Consider the following 23,639-nt stretch of genomic DNA (forward strand, 5'->3'; position numbering starts at 1 on the left):
GCAGAATAAAACAACCAAGAATAAAATTTAGACTCATTTAAGTAGTGTAAAAAAAAGAGGCCAAAATCATTCTCATATATGTAACAAATGTTTAAAAATTAGATTTATGTTTATTTTTTAGAAAGGTAATAATAGTCAATAGAAATAAAAGTTTAGGGAATAATAAAGAACTAAAATTTTAAAAGTTAAAGAAATCATAATTATAGAAATAGACCTCAGAATTTCTAAGAAGTTGTTTTGTGCTTTATGGTGTCAGTACAGTGTCAGATAGTCTCTTTAAACTTGTACATGTGAAAGGCTACTGTTGCCCCTCAAGAGAACAGTCTCGGCATTAACTACAGACTGTTATTCCATTGAACTTGTCACCTCTGGGTTGGTTTACACTTCTTTGCTAATATTTTCTTCTTCCATTTGAAAGCCTCTCCCATGTCTGGTTTTCAACATGAACAAGGGTGTGGAAGCCTCTTATTCATTTTCACTTGCTCAGTGATTTGGTGGTGAGGGGCAGGACACTGAAAACAGAAATTGAACCTGCAACTGAGATTTTCTGTCACATTTAAGATCAACCTCTAAGTCCAACACTGTATTTCTTTTCTTGTTCTAAGCAGTCTCTTCTTTAGATTGAAAAGTATGAAAGAAAGAGAGAGACATAGGGGATCGTAGACCTCCTCATGTTCCAAGAGTAATTTTAATCAGAGAAGTTAGAAAAGGCAGAAACAAAGGAAAATAATCAAGCAATATAAAATAATAAGGATTTATCCATTAAGCAAAGTCAAGGATCTTTAGTTCCTCCTCAAGGGCTATAGATAATATTCTGAGCAGTATGCTGTGCACAGTTTTAGAGATGCTAAAGCCCCAACCAGGCTGAAGTTTAAGTGCATAGACCACATAGTAGATGGAACTAGCCGGTCAATGATGTTGTCTCCCAATATCCTCTTTATTGATGTGATTTTTCTGTGTAAATATTCTTTAGGAATGAGATTTTGCAGGTTTCATATTTTTGGTTACTTTTTATGTAAGCAGCCTGTATTTAAGTTGATACAGAAGTAGACACTAGTTGAACATTACCCTTCAATTGCTAGGAAACCAGTGACTTTTTGATGTCACAGCTACCCTTCAATTGCTAGGAGATCAGTGACTTTGTGATGTCACAGCTTTTTGACTTTGAGAACCACTGTGATGGTCTAGAAAGTTTATTTCTGTAGGCCAGCCAGGCAGCATTTGAAGTTTCAGAGTGTAAAATCAGACAAATAAGAAAAGTATCTGAGGAAATATTTCTTTGAGATGGCACATTTTTCTTCAGAAATTCAAGATGTGCCTCCTAGAGATAAATCAACTGGTGCAGAAACCACCATTAGATCCCCTTTGTGTGATTACACACTTACTGAGGACTCAGTTTTGAGATCTATCATTGAAGAAGCAGCTTTTCAGGCTTTGTTTGAGGAAGTTGTGGTAAAAATGCCACGTTACACATTTTCTGTCTCTGAAACAGATGAATTGAACGATTTTCTTTCACTCAATTTTCCTCAAAAACTTTGGAAGATAGTTGAAAGTGATCAGTTTAAATCTATTTGGTGGGATGAGAGTGGCACTTCTATAGTGATCAATGAAGAAGTCTTCAAGAAAGAAGTCTTAGAAAGAAAGGCCCCTTTCAGAATATTTGAAACTCATAGTTTGAAAAGTATAGTTCGACAGCTTAACCTTTATGGGTTTAGAAAAAAGCAACAAACTGTTCAAAGATCTGCTTCACTAGCTGACTTTCTGGATGAAGAAAACAATGTCTCTGTTTTGAGCAAGGTATTCCAAACTTTTCACTTATTATTGGCAATATGTAAGATTAAATCATGTAACCTAGAAAGCGTGTTCACATATGTAGCTAAAACTGAATTTAAAATTGAGATAACAAACTGTTGAAAAGCTTTATTTCTTGAAGTTGAGAACATCTAGAGGTTAAAATATTTGATATTTAACAAACATTCCTAGCAACTTGAAACTGGATACAAGTCTTGAAGCTAATTAAAGTGGGATTTACTAAATATGTTTACAACATATTTTTACTTGGTATTTCCTGTATTTAATGTATATGTTTATAACGTATTTTTACTTGAGGATCATAATTGCTTCTAACATGTAATGTTTTTTTAATACTACTTATGCTCTCATTGTTTTTTAAATTATATTGTAAATTTTAATTGGAGGCTAATTACATTACAATATTGTAGTGGTTTTGCCATATATGACACGAATCAACCATGGATGTACATGTGTTCCCCATCCTGAACCCCTCTCCCACCTCCCTCCCCATCCCATCTCTCTGGGTCATCCCAGTGCACCAGCAATGAGCACCGTGCTTGTGCATTGAACCTAGACTGGCGATCTTTTTCACATATGTTAATATACATGTTTTGATGCTATTCTCTCAATTCATTCCATGCTTGCCTTTTCCCACAGAGTCCAAAAGACTGTTCTTTACATGTGTGGCACTTGCTGTCTCACATATAATGTTATCGTTACCATCTTTCTAAAATTTTTTTCCATCTTTCTAAATTGCACATATATGCTTTGGTATACTGTATTGGTGTTTTTCTTTCTGGCTTAATTCACTCTAAGGCTCCAGTTTCATCCACCTCATTAGAACTGATTCAAATGTATTCTTTATAATGGCTGAGTAGTATTCCATTTTGTACATGTACCACCGTTTTCTTATCCATTCGTCTGCTGATGGAAATCTAGGTTGCTTCCATGAACTGCCTATTATAAACAGTCCTGCGATGAACATTTGGGTACAAGTGTCTCTTTCGGGTCTGGTTTCCTCAGTGTGTATGTCCAGCAGTGGGATTGCTGGGTCATATGGCAGTTCTATTTCCAGTTTTTAAAGGAATCTCAAAAAAAAAAAAAAAAAAAAAAAGGAATCTCCACACTGTTCTCCAGAGTGACTGTACTAGTTTGCATTCCCACCAACAGTGTGAGTGGGTTCCTTTTCTCCACAGCCTCTCCAGCATTTATTGTTTGTAGACTTTTGGATAGCAGTCATTCTGATTGACGTAAGATGGTACCTCATTGTGGTTTTGGTTTGCATTTCTCTGATAAAGTGTGATGTTGAGCATCTTTTCATGTGTTTGTTAGCCATCTGTATGTCTTCTTTGGAGAAATGTCTGTTTAATTCTTTATCCTGTTTTTTGATTGGGTCAGTTATGTATCTGGAATTGAGCTGCAAGTGTTGCTTGCATATTTTTGAGATTAATTCTTTGTCAGTTGCTTCATTTGCTATTATTTTCCTCCCATTCTGAAGGCTGTCTTTTCACCTTGCTTATAGTTTCCTTCGTTGTGCAAAAGATGTTCAGTTTATTTAGGTCCTACTTGTTTATTTTTGCTTTTATATCCGTTACTATTGGAGGTGGGTCATAGAGGGTCCTGCTGTGATTTATGTCAGAGAATGATTTTCTAGCAGTTTTATAGTTTCTGGTCTTATGTTTAAATGTTTCATACATTTTGAGTTTATTTTTTGTGTATGGTGTTAGAAAGTGTTTTAGTTTCATTCTTTTACAAGTGGTTGATCAGTTTTACCAGGATTACTTGTTAAAGAGATTGTGTTTTCTCCATTGTATATCCTTGCCTCCTTTGTCAAGGATAAGGTGTCCATAGGTGCGTGAATTTATCTCTGGGTTTTCCATTATGTTTCATTGTTCTATATTTGTGTCTTTGTGCAAGTACCATACTGTCTTGATGACTGCAGCTTTGTAGTGTAACCTGAAGTCAGGCAGGTTGATTCCTCCAATTCCATTTCTTTCTCAAGATTGCTTTGACTATTCGAGGTTTTTTGTATTTCCATACAAATTGTGAAATTATTTGTTCCAGTTCTGTGAAAAATACCATTGGTAGCTTGATAGGGATTGCATTGAATCTATAGATATCTTTGGGTAGTAAACTCATTTTCACTATATTGGTTCTTCGAATCCATGAACATGGTATATTTTGCCATCTATTTGTGTCCTCTATGATTTCTTTCATCAGTGGTTAATAGTTTCTATATATATTTGTCTTTTGTTTCCCTAGGTAGATGTATTCCTAAGTATTTTGTTCTTTTCGTTGTAATGGTGGATAGAATTGTTTCCTTAAATTCTCTTTGTTTTCTCATTATTAGTGTATAGGAATGCAAGGGATTTCTGTGTGTTAATTATATATCCTGCAACTTTATTATATTCACTGATTAGATCTAGTACTTTTCTGGTGGAGTCTTTAGGGTTTTCTATGCAGAGGATCATGTCATCTGCACACAGAGTTTTACTTCTTCTTTTCCAATCTGGAATCATTTTATTTCTTTTTCTGCTCTGAATGCTGTAGCCAAAACTTACAAAACTATGTTGTATAGTAGTGGCCAGAGTGTGCACCCATGTCTTTTTCCTTTAGGAACATTTCCTTTAGGGGAAATGCTTTAAATTTTTCACCATTGAGGATAATGTTTGCTGTGGGTTTGTCATATATAGCTTTTATTATGTTGAGGTATGTTCCTCCTATTCCTGCTTTCTGGAGGGTTTTTTTTTTTTTTATCATAAATGGATGTTGAATTTTGTCAAAGGATTTCTCTGCATCTATTGAGATAATCATATGGTTTTTATTATTCAAATTGTTAATGTGGTGTATTGCATTGATTAATTTGCGAGTATTAAAGAATAATTTCATTCCTGGTATAAAGCCCAGTTAGTCATGATGTATTATTTTTTAACATGTTGCTGGATTCTGTTTGATAGGATTTTGTTAAACATTTTTGCATCTATGTTCCTCAGTCATATTGGTCTGAAGTTTTCTTTTTTTGTGGCATCTTTGTCTGGTATTGGTATTAGGGTGATGGTGGCCTAATAGAATGAGTTTGGAAGTTTACATTCCTCTGAAATTTTCTGGAAGAGTTTGAGTAGGATAGGCGTTAGCTCTTCTCTAAATTTTTTCAGCTGTGAAGCCATCTGGTCCTGGGCTCTTGTTTACTGAAAGATTTCTGTCTACATTTTTGATTTCTGTGCTTGTGATGGGTCTGTTACATTTTCCATTTCTTCCTTGTTCAGTTTTGGAAAGTTCTACATTTCTAAGAATTTGTCCATTTCTTCAAGTTGTCCATTTTATTGGCATATAGTTGCTGACAGTATTTTCTTATGGTCCTTCATTACTGGATAGTCTCTTGTTGTTTCTCCATTTTCATTTTTAATTTTTTAAAATTTGATTCTTCTCCCTTTTTTACTTGATGAGTCTGGCCAGTGGTTTGTCAATTTTATTTATCTCCTCAAAGATCCAACTTTTAGTTTTGTTGATTTTTGCTATAGTCTCTTTTGTTCCTTTTGCATTTATTTCTGCTCTATTTTATTATTTCTTTCCTTCTACTTACCCTCCTTTTCTAGTTACTTTAGGTGTAGAGTCAGGTTATTTATCTGACTTTTTTCTTCTTTCTTGAGGTAAGCCTGTATTGATATGAACATTCCCCTATGCACTGCTTTTACAGTGTCCCATAGGTTTGGGGTTGTTGTGTTTTCATTTTCATTCGTTTCTATGCATACTTTGATTTCTTTTTTATTTCCTCTCTGATTTGTTTGTTAATCAGAAGCGTGATGTTCAGCCTCCATATGTTGAAATTTTTAATATTTTTTTCTCCTGCAATTGACATTTAATCTTACTGCATTGTGGTCTGGAGATGCTTGGAATGATCTCAATATTTTTGAATTTACCAAGGCTAGATTTGTGGCCCAGGATGTGCTCTATCCTGGAGAAGGATCCATGTGCACTTGAGAAAAAAGGTGAAATTCATTGTTTTGTGGTGAAAAGTCTTACAGATATCAATTAAGTGTAACTGGTCCATTGTATCATTTAAAGTTTGTGTTTCCTTGTTAATTTTCTGTTTAGCTGATATATCCATAGGTGTGAGTGGGATGTCAAGGTCTCCCACTATTATTGTTTTATTGTTAATTTCCCCTTTCATACTTGTTAGCATTTGCCTTACATATTGTGGTGCCCCTTTGTTGGGTGCATATATATTTATAATTTTTATGTCTTCTTCTTGGATTGATCCTTTGATCATTATGTAGTGTCCTTCTTTGTCTCTTTTCACAGCCTTTATTTTAAAGTCTATTTTATTTGATGTGAGTATTGCTACTCCTACTTTCTTTATGTCTCTATTTTCATGGAATATCTTTCTCCAACCCTTCATTTTCAGTCTGTATCTGTCCCTTCTTTTGAGGTGGATCTCTTGTAGACAAGATATATAAGGGTCTTGTTTTTGTATCCATTCAGCCAGTCTTTGTCTTTTGGTTGGGGCATTCAACTCATTGACATTTAAGGTAATTATTGATAAGTAAGATCCCATTACCATTTACTTTGTTATTTTGGGTTTGAGTTTATATATCCTATCTGTGTTTCCTGTCTAGAGAAGATCCTTTAGCATTTGTTGGAGAGCTAGTTTGATGGTGCTAAATTCTATCAGCTTTTTCTTGTCTGTAAACCTTTTGATTTCTCCTTCATATTTGAGTGAGATTCTTGCTGGGTATAATAATCTTGGTTGTAGGTTTTTCTTTCAATACTTTAAGTGTGTCTTGCCATTCCATTCTGGCCTGAAGAGTTTCTATTGAAAGATCAGCTGCTATCCTTATGGGAATCCAAATGTCTCTTATTTGTTGTTTCTCCCTTGCTGCTTTTTTTTTTTCCACTTATTTTTATTAACTAAAGGCTAATTACTTTACAGTACTGTAGTGGTTTTTGCCATACATTAACATGAATCAGCCACGGATTTGCATGTGTTCCCCATTCCAATCCCCTCTCCTGCCTCCCTCTCCATCCCATCCCTCTGGGTCTTCAAAGTGCACCAGCTCTGAGCACTTGTCTCATGCATACAACCTGGGCTGGTGACCTGTTTCACCCTTGATGGTATACTTGTTTCAATGCTATTCTCTCAGAACATCCCACCCTCGCCTTCTCCCACAGAGTCTAAAATTTTGTTCTGTACATCTGTGTCTCTTTTTCTGTTTTGCATATAGGGTTATCATTCCCATCTTTCTAAATTCCATATATATGCATGAGAATACTGTATTGGTCTTTATCTTTCTGGCTTACTTCACTCTGTATAATGGGTTCCAGTTTCATCCATCTCATTAGAACTGATTCAAATGAATCCTTTTTAATGCCTGAGTAATATTTCATGGTGTATATGTACCACAGCTACTTTAACCATTCGTCTGCTGATGGGCATCTAGGTTGCTTCCATGTCCTTGCTTTTATAAACTATGTTAGGATGAACATAGGGGTACACGTGTCTCTTTCAGATCAGGTTTCCTCAGTGTGTATGTCCAGGAGTGGGATTGCTGGGTCATATGGAAGTTCTATTTCCAGTTTTTTAAGAAATCTCCACACTGTTCTCCATAGTGGCTCACAGTCTTTATTTTAAAGTCTATTTTATCTGATATGAGTATTGTGACTCCTGCTTTCTTTTGGTCTCCATTTGCATGAAATAATTTTTTCTATCCCTTCACTTTCAGTCTGTATGTGTCCCTTGTTTTGAGGTGTGTCTCTTATAGACAGCATATATAGGGGTCTTGTTTTTGTATCCATTCAGCCAGTCTTTGTCTTTTGGTTGGGGCAATCAGCCCATTTACATTGAAGGTACTTATTGATAGGTATGGTCCCGTTGCCATTTACTTTGGTGTTTTGGGTTTGCTTTTATACAACCTTTCTGTGTTTCCTCTCTAGAGAAGATCCTTTAGCATTTGTTGAAGAGATGGTTTGGTGGTGCTGAATTCTCTCAGTTTTTCCTTATCTGTAAAGCTTTTGAATTCTCCTACATATCTGAATGAGTTCCTTGCTGGGTACAGCAATCTGGTTTGTAGTTTATTCTCTTTCATTACTTTAAGTATGTCCTGCCATTCCCTTCTGGCCTGAAGAGTTTTATTGATAGGTCAACTGTTATCCTTATGGGAATCCCTTTGTGTTATTTGTTGTTTCTCCCTTGCTGCTTTTAATATTTGTTCTTTGTGTTTGATCTTTGTTAATTTGATTAATAAGTGTCTTGATGTGTTTCACCTTGGGTTTATCCTGTTTCGGGGTCTCTGGGTTTCTAGGACTTGTGTAACTATTTCCTTCCCCATTTTAGGGAAGTTTTCAGCTATTATCTCCTCAAGTATTTTGTCATGGCCTTTCTTTTTGTCTTTTTCTTCTGGGACTCCTATGATTCCTATGTTGGGGCGTTTCACATTGTCCCAGAGTTCCCTGAGGTTGTCCTCATTTCTTTTGATTCTTTTTTCTTTTTTGCTCTCTGCTTCATTTATTTCCACAACTTTATCTTCTACCTCACTTATCCTATCTTCTGCCTCCGTTTTTCTACTCTTGGTTCCCTCCAGAGTGTTTTTGATCTCATTTATTGTATTATTCTTATATATGGACTCTTTTTTATTTCTTCCAGGTCCTTGTTAAGCATTTCTTGTATCTTCTCAATACTAGCCTCCAGGCTATTTATCTGTAACTCCATTTTGTTTTCAAGATTTTGGATCATTGCTATTATCATTATTCTAAATTCTTTTGCAAGTAGATTCCCTATCTCCCCTCTATTGTTTGGCTTGGTGGGCATTTTTCATGTTCCTTTACTTGTTGGGTATTTCTCTGCCTTTTTATCAGTTTAGATTGCTGTGTTTGTAGTGACCTTTCTGTGTTCTGGTGGTCTGTGGTTCCTTGTTATTGTGGAGGTTTCTCCCGGTGGGTATGGTTGGTTGATTGGCTTGTCAAGGTTTCTTGGTTAGGGAATCATGTGCCGGTGTTCTTATGCATGGAGCTGCATTTCTTCTCTCTGGAGTGCAATGGAGTGTCCAGTAGTAAGTTTTGAGATGTGTCTATGTGTTTGGTGTGACTTTGGTTAGCCTGTATGTTGATGCTTAGGGCTATGTTCCTGAATTGCTGGAGAATTTGCATGATATGTCTTGCTCTGGAACTTATTGGCTCTTGGGTGGTGGTTGGTTTCAGTGTACATATGGAGGCTTTTGGGTGATCTCTTATTACTTAATGTTCCCTGTAGTCAGGAGTTCTTAGCTGTTCTTAGGTTTGGTGCTTAATTCTCCTGCCTCTGGATTTCAGTCTTACACTTCCAGTAGCCTCAAGGCTTCTCCAACTATACAGCACTGATAATAAAACTTCTCAGTTAATTGTGAAAAGATTCTCCACATTGAAGGACACCCAGAGAGGTTCACAGAGTTACATGAAGAGGAGAGGGAGGAAGGAGATAGAGATGAGCAGGAGGAGAAAAGTGGGGACTCAAGAGGAGAGAGAGAGAAATCTACACAGTACTCTCTTCCCTAAGTGTTCTCCATAGCCCAGAACACCCACAGAGATTCACAGAATTGAATTGAGAAGAGAAGGGGGAGGGAGGAAATAGAGGTGATCTGGGGGAGAAAAAGAAGAGTCAAAAGGGGGAGAGAGTAATCATCACAATCCTGAGTAAAAATGGGTACTGAATATTGGATTCTTAATGTCCAAAATTGATATCAAATACTGAAAAACAAAGATTAAAAATCTAGAGTAGAGGTTAGACTCTTAAAAATACAATATTAAAAACAAAAACACAAAAATTTAAGAAATATATATGAAGGTCGCTTTAAAAATAGGGTCTTCCTTTTTTTGCAATGCTAGAGTGAAGTGAAAATGAAAGTTAAGGAGTAATAGAGGACTCCAAAGGAAAATAAAAGAAGAAAAGAAAAAAGGAAAAAAAATTTAATTAAAAAATATTAAAAATATATGTAACTGAAAATTAAGGAGTAATGGGGGAGTAATAGAGGACTTTGAAAAAATAACAGAAAATGAAAATTACACAGTAATAGAGGAGTAATAGTGAATTTTAAAAGAAAATAAAAGAAAAATTATAAAAAAAGAAAAGTTAAAAAAATTTCTTTTAAAAAAAAGTAAAAATATATCTAGGAATTTCTCTGGAGCTGTTGCGTGCAGAGTGGGTTCGGTTCAGTTACAGACAGCTCCTTGTTCCAGTTTACACTTCTCGATATCTATAGGCTCCTTCCAGTTTAGTTGGTGTTGACCACAGGGCTTTTAATCTGTTGCACCAGTCACTTCTGAAGTGGTTCCCTTTGTTTCTTTGGCTTCTGTTTGCAGGTCTCTTCTGTGTCTAACTTCCGCCCTGGCACAAGCGGGCGGAGGTTGTCTCTTGTTTAGGTTCGCTTGTTCAGTCGTGCTGTGAGGAGAGGGGGCACTGCAGAGAAATGTCACTGACCTGTGTGGGGAGCAGTCACAATATTTCAGCCACACTGGGTTTTCCCCCACTCTCGGCTCGTGTGCTTTCCCCGTCTACACTGCTCAGGCTCCAGGCTGCTCTATAGGGAGTGGGCCCTGAGTTGCGTGCAGTTATAGTTTTTGGGTACTCCAAAAAGCACAGACTCAGTTGGGCCTGCGTTTTATGCCTTCCCCGGCGTGAGCAGCTCAGGAGGCCAGGAGCTTGATGAGCACACTCTCCCTGGGTGCAGTGCACCTTATCTCCTCAGTGGTCCAAGCCTCAGTTTCCACGCACGCCGGTCCGGTGCACCTTGTATCTGTTCTGGAGACCTGGTTTCTAGCCGCGACCCTCCCGGTGGATGTCAACCATCCAGAATCTCAGGAAGTCTTTGGTTAGAAACTGGAAGCCTGTTTGCAGTTTGGTAGGGGATGCGGTCTCTGGGGCCGACTTTGCCCCTTTCCCCTCCCTCCTGGCTCCTGCCTCTGGCGGGGGATTGGCTAGTCCACAGCTGGCTAGCTGTTCTCTGGAATTGTTCAGTCTTTCTTTTGTTCTGCGAGTGGCTGTCAGTGAGTTCAGTTAGCGTGCTTTTTGCTGATTAATTTTCTCTCTCTCTCTTGCTATCCCACAGTTTAAGTTGCTATCTCACATTAGCTCCCTCCAATTGCCCTCAGGGCACTCAGGCCCGCTCCTTACCCTAAGCAATACCGCCCGCTTCTCTCCGTTCAGCCTCCACTTGCTGGTGGTGGATGAGAGTGTCTGGGGTACTTTTCTGCTGGGAGTTGCTTTTAGGCATGTAATCTGTGGTTTTTATTTATTTTTCCTCCCAGTTAGGTTGCCCTCTGAGATTCGAAAGCTTCCCCCAGACCCACCAGTGGGAGGGTCTCCTGGTGTTTGGAAACTTCCTCTATTACGACTCCCTTTCCGGGATGGTTCTCTGTCCATAGCTATTTTGTCTCACTTTTTATCTTTTATACTTTGTCCTACCTCCTTTCGAAGACAATGGGCTGCTTTTCTGGGCACCTGATGTCCTCTGCTAGCAATCAGAAGTTGTTTTGTGCAGTTTGCTCAGGGTTCCAAAGTTCTTTTGATGAATTTGTAGGGGAGAAATTGGTCTCCCCAACCTATTCCTCTGCCATCTTAGTTCTTCTCCTCTCTCTTGCTGTTTTTAATATTTGCTCTCTCTGTTTGATTATGTTAATTTGCTTAATATGTGTCTTGGGGTATTTTGCCTTGGGTTTATCCTGTTTGGGGCTCTCTGTGTTTCTTGGACTTGGCTGGCTATTTCCTTCCCCATTTTAGGGAAGTTTTCAACTATTATCTCCTCAAGTATTTTCTCATGGCCTTTATTTTTGTCTTCTTCTTCTGGTAGTCTTATGATTCAAATGTTGGGGTGTTTAACATTGTCCCAGATTTTGTTTCTTTTAATTTTTTTTTTATTTTTTCCACTCTGCTTCATTTATTTCTACCATTCTATCTTCTACCACACTTATCCTATTTTCTGCCCCTGTTATTCTACTGTTGATTCCCTCCAGAGTGGTTTTGATATCATTTATTACATTATTCCTTATTTATTGACACTTTTTTTTATGTCTTCTAGACCCTTGTTAAACATTTCTTGCATCTTCTCAATCTTTTTCTCCAGGCTGTTTATCTGTAACTCCGTTATGTTTTCAAGATTTTGGATCATTTTTACTATCAGTATTCTGAATTCTTTCAGGTAGATTCCCTATCTCCTCTTCTTTTGTTTGGTTTGTTGGGCATTTATCATGTTCCTTTACCTGCTGATTATTTCTCTGCCTTTCCATCTTGTTTAGATTGCTGTGTTTGGGGTGGCCTTTCTGTATTCTGGCACTTTGTGTTTCCTCTTTATTGTGGCTCTTTCTTGCTGTGGATGGGGTTGGTCGGGTGGCTTGTCAAGGTTTCCTGGCTAGGGAGGCTTGCGTCGGTGTTCTAATGGGTGGAGCTGGATTTCTTCTCTCTGCAGTGCAATGAAGTGTCCAGCAGTGAATATTGAGAAGTCTATGGGTTTGGTGTGACTTTCGGCAGTCTGTATATTGAAGCTCAGGGCTACGTTCCTGTGTTGCTGGTATGTCTCATTCTGGAACTTGTTGGCCCTTCAGTGGTGCTTGGTTTCAGTGTAGGTATGGAGTCTTTTGGATGAGCTTTTATCAATTAATGCTCCCTGGAGTCAGGAGTTATTTGGTGTTCTCAGGTTTTGGACTTAAGCCTCCTCCCTCTGATTTTCAGTCTTATTCTTACAGTAGCCTCAAGACTTCTCCAACTATACACCACCAATGATAAAACATCTAGGTTAATGATGACAAGCTTCTCCACAGTGAGGGACACCCGGAGAGGTTCACATAGTAACATGGAGATGAGAAGAGGGAAGAGGGAGATAGAGGTAGATAGGGAGATAGAGATAGAGGAAGAGGAGATAGAAATAGAGATAAAGGACTCAAAAGGGGAGAGAGAAAGCTATCCAGTAATTAATTCTCTATGTACTCTCCACAGTCTGGGCACCTCAGAGGGGTTTACAGTTACACAGCAATGAGAAGAGGGAGGAAGGAGACAGAGGTGACCAGGAAGAGAAAAGGGGGTGTCAAAAGCAGAGAGACAGATCCGGCCAGTAATCAGTTACCTAAGTGTTCTCCACAGCCTGGAACACACAAAATGATTCACATAGTTCGGTAGAGATGAAAAGGTGGAGGCAGGAGATAGAGGCGACCTGGTGGAGAAAAAGGAGAGTTAAAAGGGGCAGAGAGCAATCAGGGCTGTAATAACACTCCCAAGTTAAAGTGGGTACTGAAGATTGGGTTCTTAAACGTACAAAATTGATAATAAATACCAAAAAGCAAAGATTAAAAATCTAGAGTAGAGGTTAGACTCTCAATAATGCAGTATTTTAAAAAAGTCACAAAAATCATAAAATATATATATAAAGTTTGCTTTAAAAATAGGGTCTTTTTTGGTAAGGTAATAGTAGGTTATAGAAATGAACATCAGGGAGTAATAGAGGACTCTAATAACTTAAACAATGGTAATAGTAAAAATATATCTAGGGATTTCTCTGGAGCTGTTGCAGGCAGTGTGGGGTCAGTTCAGTTTCAGATAGTTCCTTGATCTTGTTTATACTTCTCAAGACCTATAGGCCCCTTCCAATGTAGTTGGTGCTAACTACAGGGTTTTAATCTGTTGCACCTGTCACTTCCAGAGTGGTTTCCTCTGTTTATTTTAGTTTCTTCTATTTGCTGGTCTCTTCAGTGTCTAATTTACACCCTGACACAAGGAGGCAAAAGTGGTCACTATTTAGGCTCACTTGTTCAGTCGTGCTGTGGGGAGGGAGGAACACTGTAAAGAAATACCACTGGCATGGGAAATGCTCAAAGACTCGGCTGCACTGGATTTGCCCCAGCTCAGGGTGCGTGCACTTTCCCAGTTTATACTTCTCAGGATCTATGTTGCTTCTGCTAGTGCACTGCCTAAGGCAGGCCCTGGGTTGTGTGCACTTCCCAGGTCTAAGCCTCTCAGGTCAGGTTCTCGGGTACTCCACAAAGGCGTGGACTCGGTTGGACCTGTGTGTTTTGCCCTTCCCAGGTCCCAGCAGCTCAGGCGAACAGGTGCTTGTAGTAGTCTTCCCAGGTGGGGAGTGTATCTTATCACCTCCCCAGTCCCAGCTGCTTGGTTTCTTGGGTTGCATCGGGCATGCCTGTATCAGGTGTGCCCTGTGTCTCTTCTTGGGAGCTGATCTCTGGCTGTGACCCTCCCGTCTGATGTCAACCATTCAGAATCCCAAGAAGTCTTGGTTAGCAACTGGGTGCCTGCTTGCAGTTTGGTAGAGGATGCCTCCCTGGGCCCGATATTGCCCCTTTCCGGCTCTAGCTGCCCCTGCTTTCTTCCCCATCTCTAGGGGTGATGGGATGGTCTGCAGCCGGCTAGCTCTCCTCTGGTATTTGCTCAGTCCTTTGTTCTGTGAGCAGGCCCCGCCGTGCCTTAGGTTAGGGCTTTTCATGGGATAGTTCTCTCTGACTCTCTCTCTCTCTCTGGCTATCCCACAGTTCTGGTTGCTATCTGCTCTTAGTTCCCTCAGATTGCCTCAGGTAGTTCAAGCCCTGTCCTTACCCTAAGCAATGCAGCCTGCATCTCCCTGTTCTGCACACACTTGCTGGTGACAGATTCGAGCACTGGGAGTTGCCATTAGGCACATAATCTGTGGGTTTTATTTATTTATTTATTTATTTTTCTCCTAGTTATGTAGCCCTCTGAGATTCTGACACTCTCCATAGACCCACTGGTGAGAGTGTTTCCTAATGTTTGGAAACTTCTCCTCTTTTAAGACTCCCTTCCTGGGACAGATCTCCATCCCCACGTCTTTTGTGTCTCTTTTTATCTTTTATATTTTGTCCTATCTCCTTTCAAAGACAATGGGCTGCCATTCTGGGGGCTTGATGTCTTCTGCCCGCATTCAGAAGTTGTTTTGTGGAATTTGCTCAGCTTTCAAATGTTCTTTCAAAGAATTTGTGGGGAAGAAAGTGGTCTCCCCATCTTATTCTTCTGCCATCTTCAGAACGCCTCTCTCTAACATGTAAGATGTTAAAACTACTAATGGAGGTATTTTATTTGATGCTATTTCATTTGTATCATTAAAAGAATAAATGCTTATAGTTTAGTTTGGCTTGTCAGTTTTGCCTTGGTTTATAAAGATACTAAGTAATTTTCTCCTTTGATTATAGTTACAGATCTATCATAATCCAAATTTCAAAAGAGGCTATCCACAACTTTTAGTAAGAATGAAAAGAAGAGCTGGGATTAAAAATGTCTCTCCAATATCTTCATTAGTTCAAGATTACAAGAAGAAGCATGCTAAAGCACGGGGCAACATACATGATCGTAACTCTAATTTTCTACCTGAAACTAGCGGGGAGAGTGCATTTTCAGCCCCGACAAGTTTAAGTGTGCCTTTCATACGAAAGCCTTATACCAGGCAGGCAGTCGCTAATAGAAATGCCCTATCTCCGTGTGATTTTCCTTCCCCATCATCAATATCAGTTAGACAAACAAAACAGATTGTGATAGATCAACCTGCTGTTTTAAATCACTTGAGCATTTTAAATTGGCACTCACATACCAGCTACACTCAAGCAAATGGCCTCATTGAGAACTTTACTACTACAATTACTTCTATTTCTCAGAACCACATCGTATCTCCATTACAGAGCAGTTATTTTGGACTGATGGTGGAGCCGTCTAAATTTCCAGTTAGGTACAGCGATATGTCAGCCTGTGACAGTCCTTTTCCTAACCTGCAACAGAGTGGCAACTCATGGCCCCCAGTGCCAAGGATCTGTGATATATCTGCCTCCTCTCTTTCAAAGTCAACTCATCAAAAATCTTCATTATATGAAAACTATCCTAATTAAAACTGATCTATAAAATACATGTCAGATTATGCAGCATAATGAAGATTAAAATTTATGGTGGGAGACGTCAACAAATTCCTACAATTATCATATTTGAACAATAAAGTTACATGTTCATCTTCATAGTTTGATTTTCTATTTTGAAACGAGTACACGGGGCCTTATTCCATTGTCTGGCTATATTAATGTGTTGTTTTATACACTCTTTAGTTCAAGGAAGCATTCTTTATGCATCCTAGGTAAATGACAGCTAATCAATTGTTTCTAAGCAAGAAAATGACAACAAGGGGAAAAGAGGTAAAGACTGTAAAAGTGATTTCTGAAATCATCCCTGCTGAAGTGAATGGGTGTCTAAATTATGATGGTATAGGAGAAGGAAGGGATACAAATAAAATTAAAAAATGCAAATACACAGTACATACCTTAGGGTATTCTGAGTTACATCATACTCTATGAATTACTGGATAGAGTCTTAAGAGGTTAGACAGATTGTCCTCATTATAGAAATTCATTTCACCTATGAAAATATAGATGTTGTAGCATATCCAAAATCATGATCGCCATCATACCATCAATGAGATACCAAAGATAACATGACATAGTCAATGATTGGCCCATGGTCAGCACAAGATTGGCACTTTACAAGATAGTTATTTTGCCTTATAATACAAGGCATTATATAGGGTCACTTTTGCTCTGCTCTCCTTAAGGCATGCCTTTATTTCCTCCCACCAAGATTCCACCCTATATTTCCTAGTGCATATTTAGATGTTGCTTATCTGTTCCCACAGAGATGGAATAAATTCCTTGTGGTGATTGCAGCACCTCAGTATGGTTAACAAATTCTATGAAGACATGATATCTGTTTCCTTTATTGTTTCATTTTCTTTCTGTTACACTAGGCTTCTGGAGTTACAATCACACAAATTACTTTCAGTCATGCTAAGCCTCAACTCACAACTTTGCCTCAACACTTTCTTAGCGTTGGAAGGAACTTCTGTTTGCCCTCCTATCAAGGTGAGCACAGACAACAGGTCTTCGACGTGTTTTACCCTCTTTTCTTTATGTATCTTTCACATCAGCTAAAACGTAGAGCCTGAAAATAACACATCTTAGGTACTTACTGAATTATTAATAAAGAAATGTAATAACCAATCAAATGTTATACACATTACTCAACAACATCGCATAACCTGCACTAGCATCATAATTGACCTTTCCTATTTACTGAACATTTTTTCCAAGTTGATAAATATTTATTATATTTACATGAATATCACATGTGGTAATTCAAATTATAAAATGATTACTGCTCTCATGAAGTTTACAGTCTATAAGAATCCATTCTAAGCATGTTGCTTCAGGCCCCAGTTCCCTAAAATTCAGTAGTAGTTATAGAGATATATATTTTTTAAAAAAGGAATCATTCAATTTAATCATCTAGAAAAGTCGTGGAATAAACAGGAATCAAAATAAGAGGTAATCCATAATATATTTCACAATGAAATACTCTGAGCAGACTGTGCTTGTTGGACTATCCAGATTGTCATGAACACTACCTAGAAATCTTGGCAATCTCAAATTTGTGGCCATTCCTTAGGTAGCGGTGGCAACATCAAGTCATGTCCCTGTATTATTATGGTAATACACATAGGACAACACAAAGTCAAGTTCACCGATTTCATTCTTGCAGTCAACAGACAGTGAAATCTGTGGAATATTTGCATTGATAAGGGAGTTGTCCACACAGCACACTCTTTTTCTTTCACTGAAAACTTTCATTAAATGTAGGTGAGAATACCATGCTTTAGAGAGGTAAGCATTTTATAGCAACTGTAAGAGCTATTGAAATTGGTGTCCTTAGTTATCACTTCAAGCACAAAGTCCAATGGCCTTGTTTTAGATTTCAGGCATCTTAGTATGTAGTCAAATTTGCTTGCTTTGAGAAGTATCACCTTAAACGTGATTATATCTTCTTTTTCATTACCATATACTGATTATTCCTTCTCACTCCCTTTTAACTTCTTTTCATGTTCTGGTTTGAGGGGCAGGTCCTTCTCAAAAAGAACAGGATTAATCCACTTAGTCGTCTGTGATAACTTGGAAAAGGCATGGATAAGGACATCCAATATATCGTGTTTAAAAACTACTCTTTTTGTTCCCTCGTGAAAACATTATTAAATTGTACCTCCATTTCCCTACCAAAGGAAGTCTGGTTGCATGATACATTACCTTGGTGATCAATTTCCATATGGCTTTAGCATATCAGTACCTTTAATTCTCAAAAGCTTATAAACAATATAGCTCAGTACATTAGGTAAACATTGTACATGAATTCAGTTTAAGTTCCTTTAATTTTTTTTATTTTTTCTTATAATTGGTGCCTAAAATAGTAAAATTGAAATTGAAAATTTAAGTGAGGTAAATGCAGAAGGTTGGGGCAAAAGTAGAAAAATTGATAGGAGAAGGTCAGAGGATGGAATGAGATGCTTAAAGTTTAACAAGTACATGTGTAACTGCAGGGCCTGAAGAGGTCAATATGTCTTCAATGTTGTTACCCTACAACATTATTTTCTTTTTACCAAATCACAGAATAGTCTTACAGACAAAATATTCTAAGATCCCCTGGAGTGCAGAACAAAAGTATATCTTTTAAAACATTCTGATTTAAAATGTCACTAGAGTGAAATCATTCAACTACAAAATAACTTCCAACATTAAGTCTACAAGCAAGTTAGAGAACTTCTGTGCAGTTCATAGGTGTCCTTCAGTGAGTCCTTGTGTTTTCTTTTCCTTTTATTAATTGTGTTTTGAGCATATAAGATGGTGACTGTGCTTGTGTGTGTCCATCAGAGTAAGTACGTGTTTGTGAGTGTATGTCTGGGTTTTCTTTTTGACTTTTATGTTAGAGATTTTGGCTGAAGACATGGTTACTTCAAAAATACAAGAGGCACAAATCAAAATACCCATTCAAAAGTCTACTTTCTATTTTCAAAGTGCAAGACAAATGGGTGAGTTTCAAAGGCTGAAAGTATTTCGATAATAACCAAGCTACTCCATCCAAACATAGTTGAAATCTATGGTACTCTCCCAATCAGCCCAGCAAAAGTTTAGTGGGACCTTAGAGGTCTATTATGTCTGGCAATAACAAAACACCCACCTTCTAATATGGCAGTACCAGAGAAGGCTTAGTAGATGCCTGGGGTTTCAACCAAGTCCTTCCTGTAAGAGGATAATACGTTCCTTCTTAGCCAGGAATGCACTGTGAAGAATTAATGGGGAGCATGGAGGCTGCACACTCACCAATAATGAAGAACACTCTTAGGAATCAAATGACACTAAGGATGAAATCTGGAATTCTGTTCCCACATGGTGGAAGTTGCCTTCCCCCTTCCCAAGTGTATCAGACAGACAGTTAAAATAGAAGGAATAACATATAACATGGCCCATATCCTTACGTAATACCTTAAATGTCCAAGCCCCGCCACACTGCTAAGATGCTGACTATACAGGACTTCTGGGCTTCAACTCTGTGTGGCAACCATCAAATAAAGTTTTATGAACATTTGAGATGTATTGATAGTGCAAATCTATAAAGCCAAAAGTCTTGAGATCTAATTCAAAGAGGAAAACTGTACTCCCTTTCATCAGTTTTATGGGGCTTTCACATGCATTCACTCACTTCCACAATCCTCAACCTTCATCTGAAGACACAAGCTGAGACATTAAGAGAAGAGAAATGGTCTGTTCATAGAGAAGGTGAGTGGCAAAGTCAAAATGGATCCAGTCGCCTACCGGCTTCCATGCTCAGTTATGTAACACTTTGTAAACATTCCTAAGGGCGACTAGGATGCACAAGTCAAAGATGCTGCTCACTGGATTACAGAGTTTGACTGAGAAGCTATAAGTTTGTTTACCTCTCCCCCCATTTCTAAAATCACATACCATGCATGTTAATACATCAGATGATGGGCAGCTCTAGGAGATATTCAGAGACAGTGCCTGCTTCTTTCTAAGACCAAGGTTGTTGGTCCATGGGGCATGTGGGCTAAGGTTTCCATCTCAGGATACCACATGACTCCACAGGAGTTCTTCTCTGGAAACTTCTCAAAAGGCATTGTGAGAAGTACATTTTGAGGGCAAAACAGATGGAATCTGACCTGAGCTGTGTTCTTTCTAATTGTCCTCAATCTCACTTATCATCCTAGATACAACAACAGAGTTAACATGCTATCTATACCATCTCCCAAGCACTGCCAATACCAATTTTTTGATGTTGTTCAGTCACTCAGTCTTGTCTGACTCTTTGTGACTCCATGTACAGCAAGAACCCTGGGCTTTGCTGCCCTTCAAATTGCCCACAGTTTCCTCAAACCCATGACCTTTGAGTCAGTGATGCTTTGCTGCCACCTTGTGTTCTGTCCTACTCTTCTCTTCCTGCCCTCAATCTTTCCCAACATCAGTTTCTTTCCAGTGATTTTGTTCTTGGCCTCAGGTGGCCAATATACTGGCTCTTCAAGTTCAGGATCAGTCCTTCCAGGAAAAGTCAAAGTTGATTTCCTTCATGCTTTACTAGTTGAATTCCATGCTCACCACAGAACGGTTACACATCTTCTACAGACCCACTGTGGCAAAGCATCAGTATTTTGGCGCTCAGTTCTTGTGGTCCTGCTTTCTCCTCCATACGTTACACCTGAAAATTAACTTTAACTGTTTGAATCTTTTTCAGTAACATCTCTGCCTTTCAATATGGTGTCTAGATTGGTCATAGGTTTTTGACCAAGGGGCAAGTGACTTTTAGATTCATGTTTGCAGTCATTTCGGCAGTGTTATCAGAGGTGAAGAAAGTAAAACCTGTCATTTATTCCATTGTATCCCATCGTTATATCTCAAAATGGTGGGACCAAATTCAATGATCTTATTTTTTGTGTTTGTTTTTTTGTTTTTATACTGAGATTTAATGCAGCTTTTCCACTCTCCCCTTTCACTTTCATCAGAAGGCTCTTTAGTTCCTAGTGTTTTTCAGCCATTTGTGTGGTGTCATCTTATAATTCACATCAGTCGCTCAGACATGTCCGATTCTTTGCAATCCCATGAATCACAGCACGCCAGGCCTCCCTGTCCATCACCAACTCCTGAAGTTTACTCAAACTCAAATCCATCGAGTCAGTGATGCCATCCAGCCATCTCATCCTCTGTCGTCCCCTTCTCCTCCTGCCCCCAATCCCTCCCAGGATCAGGGTCTTTTCCAATGAGTCACCTCTTTGCATGAGGTAGCCAAAGTATTGGAGTTTCGGCTTCAGCATCAGTCCTTCCAATGAACACCCAGGACTGATCTCCGTTAGGATGCAGTGGTTGAGGTTATTCATATTTCTCACACAGTAATTTTATTTCCAGCTTCAGATTCTTTCAGCAAGTTACTTTCCATGATGTATTCTGCACAGAAATCAAATAAACTAGGTGACAGTACATAGCCTTAATGTATTTCCTTCCCAATTTTGAACCAGTTCATTTTTCCTTGTCCAATTGCAACTGTTGTGTCTTTTTTATTTTATTTTATTTTTTATTTATTTTTATTAGTTGGAGGCTAATTACTTCACAACAGTGCAGTGGGTTTTGTCATACATTGACATGAATCAGCCATGGAGTTACATGTGTTCCCCATCCCGATCCCCCCTCCACCTCAATCTCCACCCGATTCCTCTGGGTCTACCCAGTGCACCAGGCCCGAGCACTTGTCTCATGCATCCCACCTGGGCTGGTGATTTATTTCCCTATAGATAATATACATACTGTTCTCTCGAAACATCCCACCCTCGCCTTCTCCCACAGAGCCCAAAAGTCTGTTCTGTACATCTGTGTCTCTTTTTCTGTTTTGCGTATAGGGTTATCTTTACCATCTTTCTAAATTCCCTATATATGTGTTAGTATGCTGTCATGATCTTTATCTTTCTGGCTTACTTCAATCTTTTTTTTCTAATTTAAAAATTTATTTTTTATTTTTTATTTTTTTAAATTTTATTTTATTAGTTGGAGGCCAATTACTTCACAACATTTCAGTGGGTTTTGTCATACATTGACACGAATCAGCCATAGAGTTACACGTATTCCCCATCCCGATCCCCCCTCCCACCTCCCTCTCCACCCGACTCCTCTGCCTCCTCCCAGTGCACCAGGCCAGAGCACTCGTCTCATGCATCTCACCTGGGCTAGTGATCTGTTTCACCATAGATAATATACATGCTGTTCTTTTGAAACATCCCACCCTCACCTTCTCCCACAGAGTTCAAAAGTCTGTTCTGTACTTCTGTGTCTCTTTTTCTGTTTTGCATATAGGGTTATCATTAACATCTTTCTAAATTCCATATTTATGTGATAGTATGCTGTAATGTTCTTTATCGTTCTGGCTTACTTCACTCTGTATAATGGGCTCCAGTTTCGTCCATCTCATTAGAATGGATTCAAATGCATTCTTTTTAATGGTTGAGTAATATTCCATGGTGTATATGTACCACAGCTTCCTGATCCATTCATCTGCGGATGGGCATCTAGGCTGCTTCCATGTCCTGGCTATTATAAACAGTGTTGCGATGAACATTGGGGTGCACGTGTCTCTTTCAGATCTGGTTTCCTTGGTGTGTATGCCCAGAAGTGGTATTGCTGGGTCATATGGCAGTTCTATTTCCAGTTTTTTAAGAAATCTCCACACTGTTTTCCATAGTGGCTGTACTAGTTTGCATTCCCACCAACAGTGTAAGAGGGTTCCCTTTTCTCCACAGCCTCTCCAGCATTTATTGCTTGTAGACTTTTGGATAGCAGCCATTCTGACTGGCGTGTAATGGTACCTCATTGTGGTTTTGATTTGCATTTCTCTAATAATGAGTGATGTTGAGCATCTTTTCATGTGTTTGTTAGCCATCTGTATGTCTTCTTTGGAAAATTGTCTGTTTAGTTCTTTGGCCCATTTTTTGATTGGGTCATTTATTTTTCTGGAATTGAGCTTCAGGAGTTGCTTGTATATTTTTGAGATTAATCCTTTGTCTGTTTCTTCATTTGCTATTATTTTCTCCCGATCTGAGGGCTGTCTTTTCACCTTACTTATAGTTTCCTTTGTAGTGCAGAAGCTTTTAAGTTTCATTAGGTCCCATTTGTTTAGTTTTGCTTTTATTTCCAATATTCTGGGAGGTGGGTCATAGAGGACCCTGCTGAGATTTATGTCGGAGAGTGTTTTGCCTATGTTCTCCTCTAGGAGTTTTATAGTTTCTGGTCTTACCTTTAAATCTTTAATCCATTTTGAGTTTATTTTTGTGTATGGTGTTAGAAAGTGTTCTCGTTTCATTCTTTTACAAGTGGTTGACCAGTTTTCCCAGCACCACTTGTTAAAGAGGTTGTCTTTTTTCCATTGTATATCCTTGCCTCCTTTGTCAAAGATAAGGTGTCCATAGGTTCGTGGATTTATCTATGGGCTTTCTATTCTGTTCCATTGATCTATATTTCTGTCTTTGTGCCAGTACCATACTGTCTTGATGACTGTGGCTTTGTAGTAGAGTCTGAAGTCAAGCAGGTTGATTCCTCCAGTTCCATTCTTCTTTCTCACGATTACTTTGGCTATTCAAGGTTTTTTGTATTTCCATACAAACTGTGAAATTATTTGGTCTAGTTCTGTGAAAAATACCATTGGTAGCTTGATAGGGATTGCATTGAATCTATAGATTTCTTTGGTTAGAATAGCCATTTTGACAATATTGATTCTTCCAATCCATGAACACGGTATGTTTCTCCATCTGTTTGTGTCCTCTTTGATTTCTTTCATCAGTGTTTTATAGTTTTCTATGTAGAGGTCTTTTGTTTCTTTAGGTAGATATACTCCTAAATATTTTATTCTTTTTGTTGCAATTGTGAATGGTATTGTTTCCTTAATTTCTCTTTCTGTTTTTTCATTGTTAGTGTATAGGAATGCAAGGGATTTCTGTGTGTTA

At 38.5% G+C, this 23,639-nt stretch overlaps 1 protein-coding gene across 1 annotated transcript; it reads left to right on the forward strand.

Annotated features, from left to right (window-relative positions):
- The first annotated feature begins 1,284 nt into the window (after positions 1 to 1,284).
- LOC136154278 (heat shock transcription factor, Y-linked-like) lies at positions 1,285 to 15,660 on the forward strand. Its single transcript, XM_065916573.1, has 2 exons — positions 1,285 to 1,797; positions 14,974 to 15,660. The coding sequence occupies exons 1-2, from the start codon at positions 1,285 to 1,287 to the stop codon at positions 15,658 to 15,660; spliced, it is 1,200 nt and encodes a 399-aa protein (XP_065772645.1).
- The last annotated feature ends 7,979 nt before the right edge of the window (positions 15,661 to 23,639 follow it).

Source organism: Muntiacus reevesi, chromosome X (genome assembly GCF_963930625.1).
Source record: "Muntiacus reevesi chromosome X, mMunRee1.1, whole genome shotgun sequence".
Taxonomy (NCBI): domain Eukaryota; kingdom Metazoa; phylum Chordata; class Mammalia; order Artiodactyla; family Cervidae; genus Muntiacus; species Muntiacus reevesi.

Bases quoted from the DNA above. Each gene is read 5' to 3' on its own strand.
- LOC136154278 (XM_065916573.1), top strand. From the start codon at position 1,285: ATGGCACATTTTTCTTCAGAAATTCAAGATGTGCCTCCTAGAGATAAA. The intron at 1,798-14,973 runs GTATTCCAAACT...CTTTGATTATAG, and splicing joins ATGTCTCTGTTTTGAGCAAG to TTACAGATCTATCATAATCC.